The 15,000-nt window shown below is 50.7% G+C and overlaps 1 protein-coding gene across 3 annotated transcripts in view; it reads right to left on the bottom strand.

The window, feature by feature from the left end:
• The window catches only part of dennd1a (DENN/MADD domain containing 1A), a 132,508-nt gene that overhangs the window by 63,322 nt on the left and 54,186 nt on the right, over positions 1-15,000 (bottom strand). For all 3 annotated transcript variants that reach the window (XM_036526613.1, XM_036526611.1, XM_036526614.1), the window contains exon 6: positions 151-220. In XM_036526613.1, the coding sequence (XP_036382506.1) occupies positions 151-220 (70 nt within the window). The remainder of the gene's footprint in view (positions 1-150; positions 221-15,000) is intronic.

The following is a 15,000-nucleotide window of genomic DNA, read 5'->3' on the forward strand; positions in this document are numbered from 1 at the left end:
ACAAATGTGATTATTCAGCCGTGTTTCGTTTCTGATTAACGAAAACCGGATGAAATGACGGCGTTGTGAGTCGTCTGTTCGCTTTGGAGCTGCAGGACAACGGCACCGCGGGCGGACTGTTGACTCTCAGTGGAGCTGATGTGCACTGACCTGGCCTTTGGTTGTGTAATCGGCGAGGATGTTGAGGAGCTTGTAGAACACTTCGAACCAGGGGAGATAGCTGGGGGAAGAAGAGGGGTAGAACTTAACTCACGAGCAGCATATGGGCTGGGGAAAGACCTGTTAATCCCTGCTCCGGAGGCATCAGAGACATGACAAGTATCACCCCTAATGCGGAGGATGATACTGTAAGTGACCCCTGGTTTAGCTGAGGCTGGAGGAGACCACGGTGCGGGTAACATATGCCCCTTTGCTCTCATGCAGAGCGGATAGGGATCCTGTGAAAGGAACACATTAATCCTATCACAGGAAAGAATGCTGTTAAGTATTAAAACAATCCGCTTGCCCATCGTCTCCTACAACAGGCTAAAAAAAAAACACACTCATCCTTTGAAATCACAATTATGGACCTCAAAATCAGGTGCTGTAAGCTGTAATTGACAATTTAGTATTATTTCAATGAGTGTTATTTCAAGAAGGTTGCAGGTTTGATTCCTGTAGGGGAGGGGCTGGTTCTGTCCTTGGGTAAAGGTAGTTAACTTAAATCTGTGAATATCCTGCAATGTAAGTAGACAACATATAATTGACACAGGAGTTACATTTACATTTTACATTATTTGCTGAGCTAATACACGTATCCAAGATGACTTGTGTATCATCCATTTATACAGATATTTTACCAGGCGATACCGTGTTAAGTATCTTCCTCAAGCACACAACAGCGGAAACAAACCAGCAAGCACTGGGCCACAATCTCCCTTCAGTTTCTTCCAACTACTCCACACACTGCTGTGTACATAGTTAGAGCCGGGTTTCAGAGGATTCTCTATCCTCTCTCCTGGAAGTTCTCTGGAGGAGGTCATCCGGGCCGGCAGAGGATCATGGTGGTAATCATTCCATGTGCGATCCCCCTAGGGAAGCCAGGAGAGTTCGGACTACCGGGCGAGGCGGTTCTGACCACAATGGACTCCGCCACGGACACGAGGGGCCGATCAGGGGCCGATGAGGGGGGAGGGGCCATGGCGGCCACACTGTCTCACTGCACGTCTGGCACTGCTGCCTTAGTCTTCAGACTAATTAAAACATTTCAACAAGAGACACTGCCTGGCACCCGGTGCTCACACTCAGAGCAAAAAAAAAAAAAAAAAAGAAAAAGAAAGGCCTTCTTCATGTTGAAATATCACAGCTCTCTCATTACCGAGACAGCTTTAATTTGGAACGTCTCGCTGGGCGCTCGGAGAGACGCGGCTATATTTACATTTAAAGAGATCCGAAGCGGCTGACGGTACGGCTACCTCCCTCCTTTAATTGCAGCCTTCGGTCGGCCATGAGCGCACCGGCTCTATCGCCGCATGCTCATTACTGGGCTCAAGACAACACAAAGCCCTTTCTCTCTCTCTCACTCTCCTTCCTTCTCTCTCGTTCTCTCTCCGTCCCCCCCTCTTTCTCTCTCGTTCACCCTCCACAGCGAAGCGGGGCGGGGTCCACGTCTGCACTCGGGCTGGGGGGGGGGGTGACCTGCGGCCGAAGGAAGACGCAAACAATCCGGGAGGATTACTCCTCTAATCCCGCCCTCGCCCCTGCCCCGCTAAGGAGGCAAATCTGGGTCCTGCGAGCGCCCGGGAAACACAAAAGGCCTGCTCGCCGTCAGGAGACAGACTGGCCCTGTAAATAATGCAGACAATGGAATTACAGTATCTCCTTCTAGAGGCTCCCGAGTTCCTGGACGAGGATTTATAGTTAAGAACTACGTATTGACGTGCTATTAGGCATGCAGGGCTTAGCGGCGCCGCGTGGCACAAAATCAAACAAGCTGAGAAACCTCTGGGCAAATTACGCCGAGCGGACTGCAGTCCTCGGCATTACTCTCTGGCAAACACGCGTGTCTGAAATGAGATCTGACTCAGGTTGTAAAAGATGACTTTTATACCAGGACGAGAGCCTGTGCAATTCTGGAGCGAGCCGGAACATAAATTGAACATAAATGGAACGAACCGCCACAGCAGAGCTGGAGGGTTCTGGTTTTCCTTTCCGTTTAAGGACGAGGGTTGAGTCGAGGGGGTCTGAGCTGTCCTTCTCTGGGGACGCCTTTAACCCCCCCACTCCTGCACCCCGGAGTCTGGGGCAGGGTCACGGCAGCCCCCCCGCACCCCCTGCACATTGAAACCGGAGTCCGCCCGTAGCGCTCTTCAAAGGTGCCCGTTTCCCCAGCGGGGACGCACGGCCTTGTGATCCGGTTACAGCTCTGACAGCGCTTCCGTCGGGGACCCCTGGGGCCCCCCCCGCGCGCACCGACAGGCCCGAGCCACCTGGATGCCGTCGCTCGGCAGCCCGGAGCTGCTCACCAAGGAGACGCGCTCATCAGGAACTCACGCACACAGAGGGGGACGGGAACACACAGGGATACACACACTGTAGCCTGCACATGAAAAGCACAGACTGTAGGAATACACACGGGGAAACACCGAAGGAGCACACAGAGGCATGGCGATGCAGAACAGAGAGGAGACACTGCGGATTCACACATTAAACGTGAAGCAGATCACACAGAAAACTGTATACTCCGTATACTGTATACTCACACGCAAAGCAAACACCGTGAAACACGCCGAACGGTAAACTCTCACAGAACACGCGCAGGCACTCACACAGAGGAGAGGAAATGTATAACACAAAGAAAACAGCAAACAACCTGAGCATGAAGGAAACACATTTACCTTAAAACTGTCAGGGACCTCACACACACGCGCACAGAGACACACATGCACGCGCACGCACGCACACACACACACACAGACAGATACACACACACACACACACGCACAGAGACACGCACACACACGCGCACAGAGACACGCACGTACTCACACACACACACACACACACACACACACACACACACACACACACACACACAAAGCACAGCAGTCTGCTGGGAGGACACTTTGATATGTCAAGGGAGACAGTCTCCAGATGCAGGCCTGTTTACACTGAAGTAAAACCCGCAGTGGAGAAACTCAAGAAACACCTGTTACCCAACAGGCCCCGCTCTTCAGCTCCACTATTTTGGCTGCCCACGAGCAATGATGTTCCATTAAGGGGAGCACATTTCATAACAAACAACAGCAGCGTGAACCAGCCAGAAACACAGAAACCAGGAACAGTCAGATCAATGAAAAAGGACACGACATATGAAGTTACTTAAGAAGTTGAGCTGTGATGGCAGAGTGAATAAACTAGTAAATGCCAATGTTCTCTGGCATAATACTCTGAATTGCGTCTTCTAAACATAAGCAACAAGCCACCTTTTTTCTTACCATTAGGATTGAGCATAAAAGGTCTTTCAGCCATAGCATGCAGCACCCTGTGTGAAACCTACAGGGAACGATGGGAGCCTCAGGTCAACACAGGGTGCCAATCATGAGCTCAGCTTTCAGATACAGGTGCTCCCGGCGGAGGGTGTGGACTGATTGGGGCAAACGCCCTCTGTACAGGCGGGCTCCGCCCGCATGGCTGAAATTACACCCAGCCCTGGAGAAGGCGTGACCCCTATGCGGGGAGCATGACCACAGATGAGAGGGTGGAGGGTTTAAGGCCCGCTCCCACAACTTTAATCACTGTGCAGGGGTCACACTGCTGTCCAATCAGCTGGCCCTGTGGTTACTGGGCCCAAGGGATTATGGGAAGGTGCAGATGGCATCCTGCCATTATGGTTCAGAACGGGAGCAAACCACCACTGACCACTGCTGCTTTGCATTTTAAGAACACATTTAGATTAGATTTTAAAGGCTCATTATGATAAGTATAATCATGAAACTAAATAACTATGAACTATGTAACTACAGATATGAAATCACAATTCTTTAATATTATCAAATAAAATAATTTTATAATTTTATTAAAATGTGTACATCATTTAAAATGTAATACATCAAAATATCGGCACTGCAGCAGGGGATCCGCACCGAAATCTAAAAATCTGTTGAACTGGACAGATGAGGTGACTCAACACAGACTTGGAGGAAGTCACAGTAAAACCCCAGTGAGCCAAAAACAAGAAAAACTAACCCACACAGTCCATAACTCCACCATTCCATCACCAATGAAGAATCCACTCTGTCCATAGTGCAGCAAGCTGCTTAAACTTGGGTTTCTCTTACTAATAAGTGTTACCTTGGACCACAGTTTTCCCAGAATGCCTTATAAAGGTAGAGCAAATGTACATTTAAAAAGAGGAGTGCCTTAAAATTCCATTGTGCTGTCAGGCGGCATTAAGTTACAATGGAAAACAGCTACATTGAAACAGCTCTGAAAATGTGGTAGATATGGTTCTACAACTTCCTCTGGAATTTGAGTCTCACTTCAGTTTCTTTAATGAAACTGAGTACTACCCCAGCCTTCTCTGAACAAATGACATCCATTAAATGGTCTTACAGGATGGGTAAAAGGCACAGTTTAAAGCAGTGTCAATCACCCTGTGTACCAAAGAAACTGTGTGCTAAGCAATTTGCTCTCCGCGTTAGAGAGAGCAAATTGTCATTGTTGTTATCGTAATTGTTGCTTTTAATATTTTTATTTAGACAATGAAGTCAACGTAAACAGCAACATACTGAAAAAATGCGTGGAAAAAAAGATGAATAGTTCTCAAAATCACTATTTTTTTGTAGCCCATAAAGTGCAAAATGTTGAGAGCAAGAACAGACAGTGTGTGATGGATTCCCAGAGCCGAGCTGCTCCACATACCCACTACAGCCCACAGCAAATCCCAGAGCCCTGGCGTTCTGTGCGGCTTATTCATAAAAGCTACAGTATAAAATATTACAACAAAATACACAAATTAATCCTGCGGCCAGATCATTCATATTGCAAAAATATGAAATTATTATGAAATGTTTATATGCGGCCTCTGCACCCTTTCATTTCCTTCTCTCCTTCTCTTTTTTTTTTTTCTTCCAGATCAGTTTTTCGCCAATGCGGAAAAAAAACACACATCTGTTTTGCTATATTTAATGGGGAGAATGTAAAAATGGCATGGCAAGGAGTGGAGGTAAAGTGCTATTGAAAACTAATTGACTTATTTGAACTGAAACATCTGTTCGTCATTTGTCCGGACGCTTAAAGGCGGATTTCTACTGGCAACCAGTGACACGTGTGTATCTGTAAAAAAAAAAAATAAATAAAAAAATAGAAAATCACACATGCTCCAGACATCACCAAACTGCTTTGTCACCCTATTAGGCCAGCTAAGCCAAGAGGCCTCTGCATAGTTCCTGATAATTCTCCACCCAGGAGAAAAAAAAATAGATGGCAAGTGAATATACACTTACTCTTTAATAGGACCAGATCTGAAATCACACAGATCAAAAGAAAAAAAAAAAATCCGTCTAGCCCGTTTTTTTTTTAATGAGATGCAGTCTTGACTCTTACGGGTGAGAAAGCTACCATGGCAACTGGATTTTGCCCCACTGTGGAGCAGGAGAGGGGCAGAGGAGGGGGCAGACGCATGGCTCCACATCCCTTTTGTAGCGGGGCCTGCAGCTCCAGCCCCCGCTGACACCTGGGATGCATACGGCTCTCCGGCAGGAGCCAGACCATCACCCAGATCCCCTCTTTAAAGGCGGCGATGGAGGCCGGGCCTTAAAACTTTATCACCAGACAGTGAGTGCCGCATGCCGTTTCAGTAGCGCTGCCTGTAGCAGGGGCCGTGGATTTATGACTTATGACACGCACATATTTAATTTGTAACCCCACACTTCCCCTTCCTCTCCGCTCCCCTCAGAACTCTGGAGTGACTCTTGTTTTCGGGGGTCAGAGGTTAAACAAAGGAAGGGAAGGCGCTCGCCGGGGCTAAGTGGTCCATCGCAGGCGTTCCGAGCCGACGGGGGTAAACGGGCCGACGGGGGTACGCGGTTCCTGAAAGACACGCCAGGTTCAAAGGTTTAGCTCCCAGGTGGAGGCGGGGGGGGTTGGGGGGGGGGGAGCGGCAGGGTGATTACAGACGGCAGTAAAAAGACAGGGGGCGTACGGCGTCCCGCCGAATTTAATTTGGTTACATTTCAACATTACAACCGGGATCCTCTTTCACCCCTCTCCCTCTACGAGATGTCTCCCCGGCTGCCAGGAGTGACAACTTTACAGCTACACAGACCGTAAACCCTGGAGGCCATTCCCCAAACACCGTAACACGCCCCAGTGGCTCCTCCATTTGGACCCATCTTGTATAAACATATAAGTTTATTTAGTGTGAAAGTCCCACGGCGTTCGGTGCTCGCCCCTGCAGGAAGATGGCCCCAGTAAAGCCCAGTCCCCGTGGTGAGGAGCGAGAGGGACGGGTCAGAACCAATGAAACGGGATTTACAGGCGGGCTTTTCTGTGTCGCCCTGTTACCTGCTGGGCTGAGAGAGCACCTGACGCACAGGTGAGGGCAAAGACACCTTGAGTGCGCACGCTGTAACCCCCTGGGGTCCAATCCAATCTGGTTGCCGTACGCAGTCAAGCACCCTCGACTGCTCTGAGCGTCAGCATTCCCCTGGCATACGAGGGCTAAACCCAGCCCCGACAGACACCTGGCCACACCTCCTCACAACCGGATCGCCTTAAGAATCATCAGAGCATCACAAAATACTCACTGTACAGAACCCAGCGTGGCCGGCCTTTTCTCCGCTCAGAGCAGACTTTTATTTGATCTTTATTATGGGAAGAGAAGCCAGTAAAAAGAAGAATGTCTGCCCGCCGTGTAGAGCGTTAGCAGGGCAGACTGCAATAAAGTGACCGCCGCGCAACCGCAGCTGTGGGGGGGGGTGCCTGGTGAATCACGCCGTGCGGTAAGAGCATGGCGGTCCCCTCCCCGGTCGCTACAGATGTGACCGCAGCGCAGGCCGCAGCAGAGCCAGCTGCAGACCCCCCCCCTTCACCCCCCGGAGTCAGAGCCATACTGCAGGAGGGACCGGGCCCCAACCACAGCTCCGCTCTGGCACCGGGACCGGCCGGGGCGGCTTCTACGAGCCTGGAGAACTGTAACCAAACCGCTCTGTGCACACCTGTGTCCTGTGCTGTGCTGTCGACTGACCACAACATTCAGTTACACAAAAATAAGCAAAGAAGAAACAGGGCAAGCTCTAAGTGCCAGTAAGGAGCCCCAATCACTGGAGCTAGGTGTGGGCTCTGGGTGTAGGCTCTGTGTGTGTGTGTGCGTGTGTGTGTGTGGAGCCCCAGGCTGGGGTCTCGGTGTAGCTGGAGAGGACCGGGTTTGGTAAGCTCCCCGACAGCCCCTTCCCTACCCATCTACCCTCTCCCCCGGACCCCCAGGGACGTCCCGCCTCAACCATCTGCTCTCTGGCTGCTGGCAAGGCAGCCAGGCCCTCTCTGGGTAAGCAGAAACAGACCCGTGTCCTCAGAAGCCTCCGGGCTGAAGGAGCTGTGTGGCCCTCAGTCACATATCAATCACACCAACAGGAACACCAGGACTACCCAGTCGCTCACCAGATGCCACACTTATTTAATTTAGATTTTTACATATCATGCATATCTACATCTGGATGTTTTTTTTTTTTTTTTTTTTACAGAGGCAATTCAGGAATCTCGTACGTCACACAAGGGGACAACAGCAATTTCCCTACACGGGCGTTAACCCGACAAAGCTTTGGGTTACAATCCCACTTCCTCACCCACAATGCCCTTCTGCAACCCCTCCACCTGACACACACGGTCAATTTAATGAATACTGCACATCCCCAGATAGCCCTATTCCATCACACATCTAAGTAAAAGTAGGATTGCGACCACATCAACTATATATTTTATCAAAACATACTACACCCCTGCCCTGCCTAATTGTATAATTTTATAATCATCCCCTCTAAGACTCCAAGAACACAAGTGGAATGCCACAACAAAGATTACGTCAGGTGCCATTAGCTTTCACATCACTACATTTATCTTTCAACCCGTTTCAAAAAGAATTGCAGCTATTTTTTATCAAAAAAGCTTGGTGAAGAAGGGGATAGTCATAAAATAGACATGTAATAGGCGTCTGTAGTTCCTCTTTGCTGTGGACACAAAGCAGAAAGAAAAAAAAAAGAAAAAAAGAGGGGCCTCACCCCGCCGGCTCTGCGAGGACTTTGACGCACAGATCAATACGCACTGGCAAAATATCCAAGGTCGAGCGAGAGCGGAGCCTGACACAGTTCCTTCACTAACTCCTAAACTGCTGCTTTTTGAGTTCGTCACATAAGCTTGTGTACCATCAGATTATTTTATTATTAGTAGTAATAGTAGTAGTAATATTAGTGGTAGTATTTGTAGTAGAAATAATATGACAGATATTAAACATCTTCATCCAGTCTTAGAGATTCTAATGTGTACATGTATATATACTCATACAGGTAAATAAGTAATTTGTAAATTATTCACACACCATTACAAAATACACTGTTTAATTCAAAACATACAGTGACAAAGCCACAATGATTAGGCTTTTGTTCAGAGAGAGCCTAGAGTCCCAACTCAATGTTCCCACGAGCCCCCACTGACACTCCGTGCTAACTCCTTATGATGAACAAAAAACAAGCCTTGGTTGCAGCCATCTCAATTAGGAACAGCTAACAGAAGACTTCTTAATGACAAAATATCAGGGTTTATCGGAAACAGGTGTGTTTTCCCTGCTCTGGGCAATGGACTGGTAATATTGACCAATTGTATTGACTCCCAGCACCACAGAGCCTAGTCCTAAGATGGAGCTTTATGGATAACAACTCAAAACACAAACATATAGACAATGCCACACAACACAATCCTATTGTGCGGTGCCACCTGCATCATCGGCTGAGCCGACAGAGACCGGTATGCAAAATGGACGCTGGTGATAATGTCGCTACTCACGTCCTGAAAGGGAGCAAAAAAAAGGCCTTTTGAAGGGGAAGCCGCACCTCATTATGTCCGGAATGACATTCCCCGTTGTAGTCGGAAGCCGGGATTAGACGAGGAGTTACAGACAGAACATAAATGCGTCAACAGGGCTCTTAATTGCTTGGAAATGAATGACTCTTCTATAGCTGAGCAACTAGGGCTTCCAGATGCCCCGCTCTCGCCTCTCTGACCGCCACCACCACCCCCCCGCCCCTCCAAAAAAAGAAAAAAAAACCCTTTAAACCAGAAGGAGGGGAAGTGATTAAGTCAGGTGCACTCACTCGGGCTGGGGTTCGGAGAGACATTAATCCCCCACAGACAAAGACAAACAGGGGGGCGGACAGTAACAACAGCCTCAGAGGCTGGACCTGAACCGAAGGCCTGCCGAAGCGCTAAACTCGTATCTGTGGCTGTAATCCGTCCGGAGTGCAACCCGCGAAAACCGTGAGGAAGAACCCGGGATCTCCTGTGCAATGTTTGGAATTGGGGAGGGGGGGCTCCTCATTAACGTCATCTCCGTGCAGAAGGCTGGTCCACTGACAGCTATATTACGCAGTACACTGTTTAGCACATATGCTGGTTAGCACGTATGCTGGTTAGCACGTACACTGGTTAGCATGTACGCTGGTTAGCACGTATGCTGGTTAGCACGTACGCTGGTTAGCACGTACGCTGGTTAGCACGTACGCTGGTTAGCACGTATGCTGATTAGCACGTATGCCGAGTAGCTTGTATGCCAGTTAGCAAGTACACCGGAAGGAGCTCGGCGGAGGATGGCGAGGGGAACCTGATGTTGATTTGAGCGCAGGCCCCCAGCCTCTGGCCCAATTACAGCCCAGTTAGCCCTTCTAGCGGGACGAGGTGCTGAACTCCAGTGGGAAGTTTTAGAACTCCCTCATTAAACAGTAAAAGCGCAGGGGCATAAATGTCAGGGCCCATGACTTACTCCCGCTACCTGCTCTACTGCGGCCAGGAAGCAGGGAGCGGGCCGCGGGGAGAGGGGCGCAGGGCACGGGGGCGCAGGGCGGTCGCCAAGCCAGGGGTCGCGCACGCCGAGGAGCTAAAAAGGAAACGAATGGTCTGCAGAATGGCGGGGGGTGGGGGGTGGGGGGGGGGGGGGGTACCTGCCTGATACCCCTATATTACCAAACTAATAATGCTTCCTCTCCTTTCCAACAGTGACCTCATCCCTTACCCAACCTAAGAAACACAATCAATTTCCACCCAATGATCAGAGATGGAACAAACCTATCACAGAACAGAATGTTTTTTTTTTTTATTATTTTTCCAGGGAAAGGGTGGAAAGCAAAGTGGGATTTTCCTCTTACGAAAAGGCTACATGGAGTTAGCAGCCCTCCTCTGTGCCTCACTGAACACAAGAAAAGCCAACGGCGTGCCTGGCATTTAGCTCCCCTGGACCGTTTAACTCTATTGGCAAACGCTCGTGAGTGGTGGAGCCTCCGCTCGGATCCATAGTCGATCTGCGGAACTCAGCGGGCGTCTAATGAAGGGCTGCAGGTTGGATTCCGGAATGGGCTCCTGTGCCCTTGTTGAGTAAAGTACTTCAGCCTGGCTTCCGTAAACATCCAGCTGGGAAGTGGACAATCCAGAAAACATGTAAGATACGTGACTCGCCCTGGAAGGGGGCATCTGCCAGGTAAATTTATGATGCCGAGCTTGGATAACATTATGCCCGCACCCACTGGTGCTGAGAGCGTTGTTAGCCTGGTCTGACACTGTTGCTCATTGAACTTGAATAGACACACTTCTGTTCTTTTGTGCTGGACGTCGCTCTGGATAAGAGCGTCTGCTAAATGAATGGAATGTGATGTAAGGTAAGGTAATGATGCGACACGGAAAGCCACGCCCACCACCAACACCAACCCGAGCAGAGCGCTTCTCTGGGTTCTCTGTCCCAGGCCAGACAGCAGCAGGACCGGGTCCCTGTGTCCACCCACCCCCCCGCCCCCCCCCTCATAACTCGCGTCTCGTTTGGCCACTGTCTATAGGCCATTGTTGCCCCAGATGGAAAACGTTAAAATGAAGGACTGCAGGTAAATCAGCGCCTTGCTGTGTGCTGCCAGGAGGCCCCACGCTAACTGGGAGCAGATTTTCAGAGTGGCGCTGCCCCCCCCCCCCCCCTCCTCCCACACCCCCCACCCCCACCAGGTCCGACCCAAAGCAGGGACAGACAGAGCAGGAGAGGGGGCAGCCCAGAGTAGAGGGGGCGGTGGAGGGTGGGTGGAGGGGGACTCTGCCAAAAGACTACGACGCCCGACTCGCCCCGCAGCTCACAAGAGGAAGGTCAAACACCCAAGGGGTGCCTTTGTGGGGAACGGAAGGTACTTCCTCTGCTGCCGTGTCACAGATTCAACTGACTGAGCCGCAGAAACGCGGAGGGGGGGGGGGGGGGGTTGGGGGGAAGCTCAAGCCTGCCGTCTGAGGATAGCAGGAAGCAAACTGACAACACATTTGACTTCACTAATGCTGCCTAAGTCCCTTTTTTCAAAGGAATCTCCTACTCTTACTTTAAGCTCCACATTTAAAAGATGAGAAATAGGTAACAGGCAATCCTGTGATTTTATGAGTCTGTCACTCATCATGACATCCAGGCACCTACTCAATCCAGCCACAATGTGACTGGTTTGTAACTTTGAGTTACAGTTTAGTGTTTAAATGCTTTTCCATTCTGTTTCATGAGAAATGAACGCATAACACAAGAAAAAATAAAAACAAGCAAAACGTTTGCTTACACTTAGCACCTCAGAGTTAAAGTTTAAGGTCAAAGCATGTTGCGGTCAGCTTGGCTAGAGGCAACGGTGAAGGGACGAGGGACAGCCAAGGTGTGCGGGGGCTGTGTGCTTGTGGACGTGGAGGGGACCGGGGCTGGGGAGGGCTGTGATGGGTGACATCACGGTCCCTCACGCGGCTGTGTGCACGGCCGGGAAGAGGGTGCAGTCAGGGGTGTAATCACGAATCATTCAGTTTAAGTGGAAATCAAACGGAGCTGTAGCTGCCCCTCCCTCCCCCGCGTTGGGCCCCGTAGATCTCCACTTAGCCTCCAGCGGGTTGCCATTATTGCAGATTGAGGGGTGAACTAATCTAATCTCCATTGATTTCACCCCCACCCCCTCCAATTGGGGGGGGGGCAGTGTATGCACGAGCGGGTAGTGTCCTGTGAGGGAGAGGCCAGCGCTCTAATGACTCTGTGGCGATCGCAGAAAGGGAAACACAAACACCCCCCCCCCAGCTCCGGAGGCCCCAGCACCGCCATAATCCCCACAGCTGGAGGACCCAGGAACCCGGGGCCCAGAGTGGGGGGGTGGGGAGACGAGGGGGGGTGGGGTTGGGCTAACCCTGTCCCGCACCATGAGCCCTCAAAGCCACCTGCAGGGGCTGTCTGTGGTCAACAGCCTGGAGAACTTCCCCGTTCCACTCCTTTTTTTCTTTTTTCCTTTTTGTTTTTGTTTTTTTTTTTTTGTTCATGCTTTGGCAGCAAAGCAATACAGCAAGTTTCGCTAATAACACCAACGATGTCATGAACAATAATATTCACTAATTATGACATTAGAGTGAGTGACAGGAACTGGTACCGGCACTGAGTGTATTTCGGGATGAACGTGATGAGCCTGAAGGCCATTCCTGCGGTCGTAAAAGGCGTTCGCTGGCGTACCTGCGCTATAGGAAGCAGAGACTGATCCCAGAGAGAGAGAGAGAGGAGTCTGAGAGGCTGCTGCAGCCCGGCAGTAGTAAAACCAGTCCTCCGCTCTGTTAGTGTCAGGAACACTTGGAAACAGCACTCGATTTCACTGCGTTACGATCTTGCAAACCCCCCCCCCCCCCTTTTTCTTCCTTACAGAGGAGACCTGGGGGTGCTGGGTACAGACAGGGGCCTGCAGATGCTCCCCCGGAGTTCCCCCCCACCCCCGCGCCCGGGGGGAGTCCGGCAGGGCTGGGGGGCGCGGGCAGGCCGCGTTTCGGCTGCTGCCCCGCGGACAGTGGCCCACGCAGCACCGAGAGGGCCCCGGCCTGTCCCCCCCGCGCTCCGCTGCACTGCCAGTTGGCAAGCTTAAGCCAGGAAACTGTCAGTGTCGATTGAGTTGAGCCGAAGAAGTCCTGTTAAAGGAGTCTTGCTGGTTGAGGGCCCACCTCTGTTTCCAAAGCATGGGAAAAAGGGCTCTGCATTCCAGAGATTTGAGCTGGCAACTTCTACCGCCTGAAGTTTGTAGGGAGCCATGAATGAGATTAACAAAGGCGCTCTGTGGACCCTTCTTGGCTGCCTTCCATGTCAACAGCTCTCGGGGTCAAAGGTCACACTAACTACATTCATTCCCAGCAGACCCCTTGCTCCAAACACAAGCTGTGAGTAGTACAAATTCAGAACTTTACTTTAATCCCTCGAGATATTTTCTGATCTCTCCACATGTTTCTGCTCAATTAAAGTGAAATCTCACCTTGGAAATGGAGAGATGGACAGAAAGAAGGAGAGCGAGAGAAAGAGGAGAGAGAGAGGGAGAGAGAGAGAGGAGAGAAAGGACTAACACTCTGCCGTGCATGTCAGGCTGTCCAATGCCCCCACTGACACAAGCGGCGTTAGGCACCTGATTAGACCCCTAAAGACAAAGCACTGACCCCGGCTTTTAAGAGAGAGTAAAAACGCTGATCGTTTAATGGCGCTGTCAAATGCATATCACACCTGGTCGAAATCCTCCCGATCCAATTAGCAGGGCTTAGAAAGAGCCCTGGCTTTGCCGGATTATGCTAGAACAGCAAGCCGCTCTCAGAAACGTTGTTTCACGCGGCCTTTCACTGAACAAACACTGCAATTTTGTTTCTGTTATGGTTTGATAGGCAGACGGCGGGCAGCGTGTTTGCGTTGAGAGCTTTCTAGGTAAGCACTGATAGGGTCTGGGTAATGTTGCCTTGTGCATAGACTGCACGCAGGAGCCCGGCACAACAGCAGTCAGGTCTTCTGCGAATTCGCCACATTACGCCGCAATTACAGTCAGCAGCAATAACTACCCTTAGCTAAGCCCCTGTCCATAATTGCAGCCGAAATTAATTATTTCATAATGTGGGAAATGTCTCTGACTGCAATCAACCACAACCCTACCATTTACATGATGCGGTAGCGAAAAAAAAGTCACTTTTAATTTCTCTGTAGATTGCGCATCTGAAAAGAGTTAGAGGAGATCCTTGCCAGCTGGAGAATTAACTGTGGACCAACTTGGAGAAAAAGAGAGTGAGAGAGAGAGGGGAGAGGGGGGGCAGAAAATCTGAAAAAGGGATCACAGATTATTGTTGGGCAGGGTTTTTGTCCCCCCCCCACCAAGATCTTTCTCATTCACTTTCAATGGCTTTCAGCACTCCCCGCCCCCCCAACTCTGAGCTCTGGTTTTTCACCCAGAAGAGTGCAGAGTTTCACCAAACTAGCCACAAGTTTCAACCCTGCACTCCACACATGTAGAGCGCAGAGTGTTGGGGAGTGGGGTGGGGGGGAGGGGGGATGGCAGGGAGGGAAAAGAGAAGCAGGGAAAAAGCCACTTGATGACAGCACAAACGCAGGGGGATTTGGCTCCCTCAGACATAACACGGGGCGCGGAGCGATTGGGTTTCAAAGCGTGGAAGCACAGTGTTTCCAGGGTGCTGCAGCCACCTGACGGCGTGAGACCCAGGCCGCTACGAGAGCCGGCGCTCGCATACGCTCCCACCCGGGGAAGCCCCAAAAACACCGCTCATCGCACCCCGAGGCCCTGATTCAGCACCGTCCCAGAGCAGCGTGGCCTTTACTGTACACAAGTTTAACTGCCCATTCATCGTTTTGCACGTCGCTGACACAACACCCGCCCTCACAGTGACACTCATCTCATAACGCTGGGTACGGAAAAAAGGAGTGCTTGAAACAAGCCTCTCACAAAAGTCGAGGGCGCACAG

This window comes from Megalops cyprinoides, chromosome 4 (genome assembly GCF_013368585.1).
Source record: "Megalops cyprinoides isolate fMegCyp1 chromosome 4, fMegCyp1.pri, whole genome shotgun sequence".
NCBI lineage: Eukaryota > Metazoa > Chordata > Actinopteri > Elopiformes > Megalopidae > Megalops > Megalops cyprinoides.